Source organism: Caretta caretta, chromosome 7, assembly GCF_965140235.1.
Source record: "Caretta caretta isolate rCarCar2 chromosome 7, rCarCar1.hap1, whole genome shotgun sequence".
NCBI lineage: Eukaryota > Metazoa > Chordata > Testudines > Cheloniidae > Caretta > Caretta caretta.
Window position 1 is genome coordinate 30,315,211 of NC_134212.1, and position 10,658 is coordinate 30,325,868.

The window sequence follows — 10,658 nt, forward strand, 5'->3', positions numbered from 1 at the left end:
GTGTGTGCGGGTGTGGGGGAAGGGTCCGGACAGCACTAGGCACAATTGTGTGAGTGTGAAGAAATAATTGGCCACGTGAAGCACAGGCAGATGTGCTTAAACATTGAACAGAAGTCCTTCAATAGGGGGCACTATCCCCTCCCAGGGTGGAGCGAGGGATGGGAGCATTCTCCCTGCACAGCCAGGACCAGAAGCTCAGCTCTGGGATGAGATAAACCTGAGCTGGAGTCCGTTCCTGCTCATTAGCACCTCTTCCCATGCGATAGGGGGTGAACCCTGGCACCTGGCCCCCCTTGCAGTGGTATCCCTCTCACCCCTAGCGGGAAGGAAAATCCCAGTAGGAACAAAGGAATAATCAAATTTATTGGAACAAGGGAAATACAAAGACTCATTAAAACAAACACTGGGGCCGAAAGCCCTAGACAGTCCTTCTACACACACCCAGAAGCCTCCCTCCCTGCAAGGCCACCATGCCCCCTGGGCGTACACCCCACAGAGGCAGAGTCCCCACCTGACCGTTCTGCCCCGGGACAAGGGAGCTGGCTCCCTGCCCAGCAGCACCCTGTCGAAGGGCTACAGCACCCCTGCAGTCCCCAGCTAGAGCACTAGGCCCAGGGCGAAGCCTGAGGTGCCGGGGTCCCTGGCAACAGGACAGATGAGATTCCCCCTGTTCAAGAGAGGGGGCCAGGGCTGCAGTACAGCTGGGAGAGTGTCCTGCTCAGGGCAGGGCCCAGGTTCCTGGGGGAGGAAGCACAATGGGGAAAGGGGTGTTAGGGCCAGGGGAGGGGCATAGCAGGAGGCCCCAGCTTCCGTCCATCTGCTACAGCCAGAAACTGAGCACAGAGACCCTAGGAGTCCTGGCTCCCTGCCTCCCTCTAGACCACAGGGACTAAAATAGCCCCAAAGCCAGGAGCTAATTCAAAAATCCTAAATAAGCTTTTGAAGACAGGGGGAGGTTTTACTGATCCTTGGAGTGAATGAATCAGCTGGACTGAGGGGGAGCCCGCGGCTGTGGGTTGGGGATAAGGGGCACTGGCAAGGGGGAACCTAGTACCAGGCTGGCAGGGGGCGTGGGTCAGGCCTGAGGGTCCACGCGCTGCTTACTCTCACCTCTGCAGTTTGCCACACTTGATGGTGCTCAGCAGCTTGTCCCTGCTCTCAGGGTCTGGGCAGGTAGAGTAGGCGGCCAGCAGGCTGATGGGGTGGAGACAGACAGTGAGGGGGGGCAGGGACTTGGGCTCCCAGCCCCCAAGCTTTCTAGAGTAGGGGAAACTGAGGCATGGAACAAGACAGACACTCAGTCAAATAGGAAAGGAACCCAGGAGTCCTGGCTCCCAGCCCTTCCACTGCTCTCCCACCAAACCCCACTCCCCTCCCAGAGCTGGGGCCAGAACCCAGGCAGGTGGGCCCTGTACCTGGCCGGTGTGCTGTATCTCTCCAAAATGGCGGCTGCTTTCTCCCCGCTCACGCCACTGATCTGCATGAGCTGCCGAGCGAACACCTCACGCACAGTCTGGGCCTAGGGAGCCAGAGAGAAATGGGGGACAGGGGGTCAGAGCCAGGGAGAACTGCCAAGGTGTCCTCCAGTAATCCAGCCCTAGGGTAGGATCCTGGGAAAGGACAGAGCCATCCCAGCTCCTGGAGCCAGCCAGTCCCCTGCCCTGGATCACAGTCAGCATCCCCGGAAGGGGAAAGGCTCCGTGTCCCATTCCCTGCCCCCTAAGCCAGCCATTTCCCCTGTCCTGGGGACAGATCACAGCCAGTGCCCCCGACCCATTCCCTGTCCTGGGGCTGGAAACAGGGTCATGGCCACTCTGCCCAGTCTCACCTTGTTCTTGACAGCTCCCTCATTGAACTCCTGGAAGGTCATTAGGGTGCAGGAGTCGCTGTTGGGCTGCAGTGGGCCGCGGCCCTGAGACTCTTCCTTGGTGCAGCTCATCAGGGTCTTGTTCTGGGGAGGAAAGGGGCACCTCATAAATCCAACCAACCATCCCCTACTCCTGGCTGGCACCCCTCACTCCAGATGCACAGCCCCCTGCTAGCCTAGCCCCAGGCTCCCTCTTCCCAGCTCTGCCACCCCCTCTCACTCCTGCCCCAGAGCGCCCAGCCCTGGGCTCCCAAACCCCCATCTCTGCCACCCCCTCTCACTCCCAACCCACAGCCTCCAGCTAGCCCAGCCCTGGACTCCCCCTCCCCCAGATCTGCCGGTGCCTCTCACTCTTAACCCACAGCCCTGTGCTAGCCCAGCCATGTGCACCCCTCCCCCCAGCTCTGCCAGTGCCCCTCAGTCCTGACCCCCAGCCCAGCCCAGCCCTGAGCTCTGTTTCCCTCCCGCAGCCCCTTGCTCACCCCATACAGGCTATTCAGATGACGTGTCATGATGGTCAGATACGCAGCTGATTCCCGCAGGTCACGGGTGCGTTTGACAAAGAAGCCATCCACTACCTGCATGTGGGGGAAGAGAGCATTAGGGAGTGGGGCTAGTGGGCGGGGAAGACAGTGCATCTGGGTTCACAGCCTCATTGAGGTTCAAATTTTCTGGCCTTAACCCTGTGCTATTGTTAGGGGGAGCGGACACAGAAGGGCCCCTGCATCTGGGTGCTGGGTTGGGGAATCCGTAGCTGGATGCTGGTGGTCACCTGATGCAGGGCGCTCTGTGGGAGGCTCAGGAGCCGTATGTGTATGGGAGGGGAGTGTCCTGCGGGGGGGTTGCTGTACCAGGGTACTGGGCAGGGGTCCCCATACCTGGGTGCTGGTGGCTGCCTGCTGCAGAGTGCTCTCGGGCAGGCTCAGGTGCTGGGTCGATCCAGATTCCTCCAGCAGGTAGATGGGATGGCGCAGGCCACAGCGACGCAGACGGAACTGGGGGGTGGAGTGGGGGGGTTAGCATGGGAGGGAGATCCACCCTGGCTCCCACCCCATGAGTCCATCCAGACAGCCCCCAGATCCCCTCCTCAATGCCTCAGGCACCCCATTCCCCCGCACCTTCTGCTCACGGAAGCGCCCGTCGATGATGCTCCCACACAGGTCAGCCATTCGCTTCCGCTCCACCACATAGTCCAGGGCCAGCTCCTGCGCTGGGGGCAGGTGCAGCTGCCCTGGGGTGAGATGGGATTCAGGAACGGGAGAACAAGACCCCACCCCCCTGTCCATGCATGGCCAGAATGAGGCAATCTTGGTGCTGTGAGGCTCTGCCACCCCCATATTTTCTCCCACACACACTTGGAGTGGCAGCCAGGGACCCCCCCCAGTACCTCTACCCTAGTGCCAGGGTAGTGCCCCACTGGGATGTGTGGGGTGGGGCCACCCCTCAGAGCTCAGGCAGCACCAGTTACACTCAAGGAGCCCTCCCTCCCTGCTGGCCTGGGGGCTCCTACCTGGACGGGGCTGGACTCTCTCACGGGCGACCCACATGAAGTCCCCCACATGCAGCTTGCGCACGTCGAAGGGCACAGCGTTCCTGTGCAGCTCAGCCATCAGGTCCTGCTTCCGGGCCGCTGGGCCACTGTAGGGAGAGACGGGGTGGGACTGGGGTCTGCTCAGAAGGCCCCTGAGATGCCCCCAACCCTCCTGGACACTGAGTGACCTCCCCACCTCAGCCCCCAGAGCCCAGCCTGCCTGGGATCCCCATAATAAGCCTCCCTGCTCAGGATGCCCTATAACCCCCTCCCCCAGTCCCCCCGGCCAGAAGCTCGGGCCCCCCAGCGCACCCCATGGTCTCGATGAAATCCACACACAGGATGATGTCAAACTGGCCAGGTCTCAGCACGAATTCAGGGTCATGGGGCCTCTGCCCTCCAGAGCCACCTGCTGTCCCCTCCAGGGGTCCCAGGGCACTGTCAAGCCTGCAGCAAAGTGGGGCAGACAGCACAGTGAGAACACAGCCCTGGAGAGGGGCCAGGAAAGGTGGGGAAGTCCTGTCCCAGCCCGCCACAGAGAGCACAGGGCTGCGGAAAGTTGGGAGCTTCTGCTATAGTGATCAGCAAAGAACGGGTTAACATTGCCAGTGGCTGGGGCTAGAGAGAGCACAATGAATGGAGCCTAACTATTAGTCCCCACTTCCCTTCCCCCTCCCTCGACTCCCACCACCTCTGCTTGAACGTGCTAGACCCCCACTCCCCCCAGTGCTGCAGAACTCAGGAGTCCTGGCTCCCAGCCCTGCCCCCTCCCCCCCCCCCCCCCCGTGAGTACACCCCGGCTCACACAGGCTGTCTGGAGCTGGCACTCACAGCTGGGGCTCTGGGCGCAGTTTCTCCTCCCCAGCAGGATCCGTGGGCTCTGTGCCCTGGGGTGTCTTGGATTCTGGGGCTCGACCCTCTGAAATCAGGGCCTGCTCCACAGCCACAAGCCTCTGGGCTAGCACCAGCCCCTGCGGTGTCAGAGAGTACCTGCGGGGAGCAAAGGGCATCTGTACCCACTGAGTCCCCTCTGCTGCCCCCACAGCCTGGCACCTCCCGAGTCCCCAGCCTTGCAGCACGGCACTATTACTGAACCCCTAGCAAACCTCCAGGCAGCACAAAACCCCCTACTGAACCCCCCACCCCACCTGCCCTGCCCCTATTAAGCCTCTGTGAGGATATAGGGAAGGCGTGGGTACAATCTAGGCACTCCGAGTGGGAGCAGGAACTGGCTGCTTGGCTCCTTCCCACACGGGACGCTCCCTTTGAGGTGCAGCCTTTCACCTACCCGACGCCTTGTTCGCCCCCACAGTGGGCGGAGAGTCCGAGGGCCGGTGGCAAAGGAGTCACAGAGCAGCGTCGACGTGAGGTGCTCGGCCACAGCAATGGACTCACCCTAGACAACAGACTGGCCCCCCCAGGAGAGCTGGGGTAGCAGCAGCAGGCGGCCTGGGCAGTGAGGTCGTGGGGCCGGGCTCGCCTGGTGCGGCTGATGAGGGAGTCACCGGTCAGAGGAGGCTGGACAGTTATAAAGGGGAGGAGCTAAGCTCTTGGGAGGTTTGGGCCATTTTCGACAGAGTAGCCTTGAAGCAGGGGCCCTGCCTGAGCCCAGCTGGGTGGAGGCCTCCCCAGGGAAGGGGAGCTAATGGCAGGCACTGCAGGCAGGAGGTCGGGCTGCAGGATCTGAGCTCTCTCTGCTGCATGTGATGAGGTAAAAGGGCAGCAGGTGAGTTTCGGGGTGGGGTCCGGGTGCGATATGTGCTTCACAGCTGCTGCGGGGCTCCTGTGGGAGCTGAGCTAGACCCAGAAAGCTCACACCTTGGGACAGGGGTTGAGTATGGGGCAGTCTGAGGGGTCAGTGCTGTGCCCAGGGTTTAAGCTCACAGGAGGAGCTGTACCCTTAGTGTGCCAAGGGACCAAAACAGGGGCAGGGACTGGACTCTGCTCAGGCTCTGGGAGACTTAAAACACCCAGGGCCCCAGAGGCTGGATTCCCCTCCTTGCAGGCTGGTGGGCAGCAAGCGTGTGCCCAGTAACATGGACTAGGGGACCAGCTTATGGCACTGATCCCAGTGCAGAATAAGCTGTAAGCTTGGGCGGCGGGGGCTGTGATGTTCCATGCAGGTATCCTCCAGCAGACCAGGGTGCACCAGCCTAATTGTCCACCAGATGGAGATGGTGACCAACCCTCCCATTAGATGCTCTCCTTTCAGTCAAGGGGAAAATGCCCATGACCTGGAAAAGAATATATCTGACATGCTCGCCTTGGGGGGATTCAGCTGCCCAACAGTGCCTGGGCCATAGCTGTGGTGCTGGCACCCACACAGCAGAGGGCGATGGTTTCTCTGTGGATTAGGGAAAGTGTCATGCAACCACAGTGTCTGACGCTTAGCCCATGCCTTCAATGGAAGAGATTCTAGACAAGTGGGGATGCATGTTACCGTAGCACCATGGAGCTCACCAAGGACGACTGGCAGGTACCAGGTGCCTTCACCCCTCAGCGGAGCTCTAGGATTTCCTGGTTTTACCCTCTGTCCTAAAGGGGCATCTACTATCTTTCAGCGTCTGGTAGCTCAGTTACGAATGGAGAACTTGGCCTAAGCATATGTTGATGACATTTCTAGCCACATCTGGGAAGAGCATGTGGCCTAGGTTAGGGGGGTACCTGACCCCCTCAAAGATGGAAAGTGTAGAGTGGGGATTGCTGAGGTGGCTTATCTAGGACACAAGGTGGGGAGTAGCTGTAGAAGGCCAGAATCTGCAAAGGTGGAGGCTGTTAAGGACTGGCCTGCTTCCCAAACCAAGAAACAGACCTACTCCTTCAGTGGGATGGCAGGGTATTACTGGAGATTTGTAATGCAATTAGCTCCTGAGCTGCTCCCAGCACTGAGCTGTATCGAAGGGCGAGCCAGACAAAGCGCTCTGGATGGCCCAGCGTCAAAGGGCATTCTGGGCCTTGAAAGAAACCCCCCAGCTGAAACAAAGGAACAAGCTGTCAAGGGGCTGGTTTGAAGGTTGCTGCTGTGAACAGACAGGACACCTGCATGGACAGAGTGAAGATGGAGTGCAGAGAACCAGGGAGTGGCAAAGCCGCTGCTGCTACCAACATGGACTCTAAGTGTGGCTTTCCCAGGCCGGCCTGAGGACCCTGTGACACTGGATCCCAAGTGACTAATCAATGCTCCTTCGGCCTGGCCATGCTGCCCTGCCTCACTGCAGATCCTGGTATCGCTCCCTAGGAAGGAAAAGCTGCTGCAGGAGTTCTGATTTCTGCAGCAAGCCCAGCGGAGACCCACAGTGAGTTACTAAGGCTCCTCAGCAGCCCTTGGGGAAGGTGTGGGCACATGGGTGCTGGGGTTACCACCAGGAGACTGTGTAAAGGCCGGGGCATGTCCACAACAACTCCCAGCACTACACTACTCCCTGATGAGCCCCCCATTCTTTACAACATGGCACCCCCTCCAAAGCCCAGCACCCCCTCATACCATGATGCCCTTAGCAAGCCCTGAATCGTGTCCTCTGCAGCACAGCACCCCCTACCTGGCTGGGACATTGGTTTTCAGCACCAGCTCTTTGCGGATCAAGGTACCCACCGATGCCCAAGCCGTGTACCTATTTCCAGGGTCGACCTGCAAGACACAGATACCCCATGTGACTCTGCTGGGTGGGACCTACCTGAGCCCCAGCAGAGCTTGGAGCAAGGGAGGAAGGCACGGCTGGGGGAAGCAGAGGGGGTAGGTAAACTTGAGGGGGTGGGGTGATGGGCTCAGATCCCTGCGCCAGGAGTGATGGTTCCTCAAGCCATCTCCAGAACCCATCAACTCCAGAACCTCATGATGGGTGTTTGATGGTGCCCAGACTGAAAGGGGATGGCAGGCCGGGGGATTCTCCAAGGCAGCTCTCACTCACCAGGGTGAAGGATTTGTCACACAGCGGCTGAGCTGCCCGCTGCAGCTCAGGCTTCGTCAGGAACCCCCGGCTGCGTGGGCTCTGTAAGGGGGAGCAGGAGGAGTCAGCACTGGGGAAGAGAACATAGGAGGCCAGGCCTCCCAGCCCACTGCTCTAACCATTAACACCACTTGCAGAGCTAAGAATAGAACCCAGGAGTCCTGCCTCCCAGCCCACTGCTCTAACCATTAGACCTCATGCCCCTCCCAGAGCTGGGCATGGAACCCAGGATTCCAGGCTTACCATGCTGTCCTTATAGAGGGCTAGCAGCACAGCATAGGCCCCAGAGTGTGGGGCTGGGACATACTGCCGGGGGGGACGGGCCTTCCTCTGGAAAGAAAAGTGTCAATTAGCAGGATCCCCCAGCTCTGATCCCCTCGCTGCCTCTGACATCCCCCCAAGCCCCAACCTGTCCCTGCAACCCAGTGTCTCTCACACAAACCCACTCCACCCCAGAGAGGCAAGGGGACTTACGTAGCGTCTGAGAGTCAGAGCCAGGGATAGAACCCAGGAGTCATGACTCCACACCCCTCCCTTCTCTAACCACTATACCCCATTCCCTTCCCAGAGCCAGGAAGTAGAACCCAGGAGCCCTTCTGCCAGAGGCAGTGCTCTCACCGTGGGGGGAGGCTCCAAATCCCCAAGTAAGGTCTGTGAGGCAGAGGGGTTGTTGAGGGAGCGATGCTCTGTGCCAGGGGGATCACTTTCCTGGCCCCCCCTGGAGGGACTGGCCCTTCCCATGGCTTCAAGGGGGGCATCTGCACCTAGGGTTCAAATAGAAATAAGACAGGACCTCCCCCAAGCAGCCAGTTCCCCTGCAAAGGCTCCGATCCAGGCCCAGGGCCCCCAAGAGAGGACAGGCCCTGTCTCCCGTTCCCTGCCTCCCTCAGCCAGCCCGACCCTGACCCCCACCCTCCAGCTGGGACAGGGCCAGGAGGCACAGAGGGCTCCTTACTGGGAGCAACCTCTCACTTGCTAGGCTCAAGGACGGGCCTGATGGGAGGGAGGGGGAGACAATATCCTCCCACTCCCTAGGAGAGACCCTACAATAACAAAGCACTGTCATTTGATTTTAAATCTACCACAGTTGCTAAGGATCCCTAAACCGAGTGGAACCAACTACCCAGGAGTCCTTTACACCCCAGTGCACCTATGCCCCTGTGTGGCTGCCCACCCCCCGCTCAGCCTCCTTCAGTCTTCTTCTCACACCATGCCATCTTGGGGGACCCCTTCAGTCCTGACACCCCATCCCTGGTGCTCTTCACCTACCCTGCTCAGCACGGTGCCTCTCCAGCCGCTCGTCCAGCCTCCGGCAGATCCCGTCCCCAAAATGCTGCAGAATCGCGGCCTCACGCCCACTGTCCAGGGGCAGCGGGTACCTTCGAAGGGAGCCCAGAGCCTGAGGGGGAAGAAACACTGACACGGGGAGCCTCCAGCCCCCCCACACCCCTCCCAATGGGGTCCCAGCAATAAGAGCCAGGACTCCGGGGTTCTCGCCAAGCTCTCGCAAGGGAGTGGGGTCTAGTGGGTTAGGTCAGGGGGCTGAGGACCAGGACTCCTGGGTTCTAGTCCCAGCTCGGGAGGGGAGTGCAGTGCAGTGGTCAGAGCGGGGGGGGGGCAGGAACCGGGACTCCTGCGGGGAGGGGGCGAGCTCACCCTCTGATACACGAACTGGGTCTTCTTGCCCTTCTCAGCGGCCTCATCCCTCCACTCGGTCAGCCACTGCACGAAAAGGGGGTTAGGGCAGGCGGGCACCGGCTTCTTCCGCCCCAGCCGCCGGGGGGCCGCCATCTCCGCAGGGACCCGGGGCCTTTCCCCTCTCGGGGGCGCTGGCTCCGATCCAGCCCCAGCGGGGGGACGCGGGGACGGGAGGCGGCCTGGCTCTGCCGCCCCCGATCGGAGTCACTCTTTAATGTCAGGGGGATGAGGGGGCGACAGCCAGCCCCCCCCCCAAACGAGATGGGAGGGGTTCCCCCGGACTCCTGGGTTCCCGCTAACCCACTAGCTGCAGCATGGGGGAGACCCCCACACTCTGCCCCGCGGGGGGGGGGGGCGGCACCGCGACCCCTGAGCCGGAAGCGATTCTACCCTTTTCCCGCCGGGGCCCCGGCTTCTCGGAGCACCGCCCCTGGCTGCTGGGAACCATAGAGAGCGGCGATGTGCCCGGGATAGAGTGTGCCCGGAGGGGCTCTCCAGCGCCATCTAGCGGTCAGAAAAGACGAAAACTCCGCGATGGCCGAGCTCTGCAGGTACCGCTCGGAACAGAAAGAGAATCGGGGGTCGAGGCCGGGAGCACGGGCAGAGCTGGGGGAGCCCAGGGCTGGGGTAGCAGGAGGCTATGGGTCGGGGGTGAGAGGCACGGGCAGAGCTGGGGGAGCCCAGGGCTGGGGTAGCAGGAGGCTATGGGTCGGGGGTGAGAGGCACGGGCAGAGCTGGGGGAGCCCAGGGCTGGGGTAGCAGGAGGCTATGGGTCGGGGGTGAGAGGTACGGGCAGAGCTGGGGGAGCCCAGGGCTGGGGTAGCAGGAGGCTATGGGTCGAGGCCGGGAGCACGGGCAGAGCTGGGGGAGCCCAGGGCTGGAGTAGCAGGAGGCTATGGGTCGGGGGTGAGAGGCACGGGCAGAGCTGGGGGAGCCCAGGGCTGGGGTAGCAGGAGGCTATGGGTCGGGGGTGAGGGGCACGGGCAGAGCTGGGGGAGCCCAGGGCTGGGGTAGCAGGAGGCTATGGGTCGGGGGTGAGGGGCACGGGCAGAGCTGGGGGAGCCCAGGGCTGGGGTAGCAGGAGGCTATGGGTCGGGGGTGAGGGGCACGGGCAGAGCTGGGGGAGCCCAGGGCTGGGGTAGCAGGAGGCTATGGGTCGGGGGTGAGGGGCACGGGCAGAGCTGGGGGAGCCCAGGGCTGGGGTAGCAGGAGGCTATGGGTCGGGGGTGAGGGGCACGGGCAGAGCTGGGGAGCCCAGGGCTGGGGTAGCAGGAAGCTATGGGTCGGGGGTGAGAGGCACGGGCAGAGCTGGGGGAGCCCAGGGCTGGGGTAGCAGGAGGCTATGGGTCGGGGGTGAGAGGCACGGGCAGAGCTGGGGGAGCCCAGGGCTGGGGTAGCAGGAGGCTATGGGTCGAGGCCGGGAGCACGGGCAGAGCTGGGGGAGCCCAGGGCTGGGGTAGCAGGAGGCTATGGGTCGGGGGTGAGGGGCACGGGCAGAGCTGGGGGAGCCCAGGGCTGGGGTAGCAGGAGGCTATGGGTCGGGGGTGAGGGGCACGGGCAGAGCTGGGGGAGCCCAGGGCTGGGGTAGCAGGAGGCTATGGGTCGGGGGTGAGGG

At 62.0% G+C, this 10,658-nt stretch overlaps 1 protein-coding gene across 3 annotated transcripts; it reads right to left on the bottom strand.

The window, feature by feature from the left end:
- Positions 1-342: 342 nt before the first annotated feature.
- Positions 343-9,423, bottom strand: MUS81 (MUS81 structure-specific endonuclease subunit). Of its 3 annotated transcripts, none has more exons than XM_048858201.2 (16): positions 9,002-9,423; positions 8,615-8,744; positions 7,964-8,109; positions 7,589-7,675; positions 7,307-7,387; positions 6,938-7,026; positions 4,230-4,388; positions 3,711-3,845; positions 3,378-3,505; positions 2,986-3,098; positions 2,746-2,862; positions 2,350-2,445; positions 1,829-1,951; positions 1,416-1,519; positions 1,111-1,272; positions 343-738 (listed from the first exon to the last, which is right to left on the bottom strand). In XM_048858201.2, the coding sequence occupies exons 1-16, from the start codon at positions 9,134-9,136 to the stop codon at positions 672-674; spliced, it is 1,872 nt and encodes a 623-aa protein (XP_048714158.1). In that variant the 5' UTR covers positions 9,137-9,423; the 3' UTR covers positions 343-671. The 3 variants fall into 3 exon arrangements, with proteins under 3 accessions (XP_048714158.1, XP_048714159.1, XP_074986473.1); XM_048858202.2 differs by having other exon boundaries at positions 1,111-1,194; positions 9,002-9,422; XM_075130372.1 differs by having other exon boundaries at positions 343-1,272.
- Positions 9,424-10,658: the final 1,235 nt, after the last annotated feature.

Bases quoted from the DNA above. Each gene is read 5' to 3' on its own strand.
- MUS81 (XM_048858201.2), bottom strand. From the start codon at position 9,136: ATGGCGGCCCCCCGGCGGCTGGGGCGGAAGAAGCCGGTGCCCGCCTGC. The intron at 8,110-8,614 runs GTAGGTGAAGAG...TTTGAACCCTAG, and splicing joins GAGGCACCGTGCTGAGCAGG to GTGCAGATGCCCCCCTTGAA. The intron at 2,446-2,745 runs GTATGGGGACCC...CCCCACATGCAG, and splicing joins AGGCAGCCACCAGCACCCAG to GTAGTGGATGGCTTCTTTGT.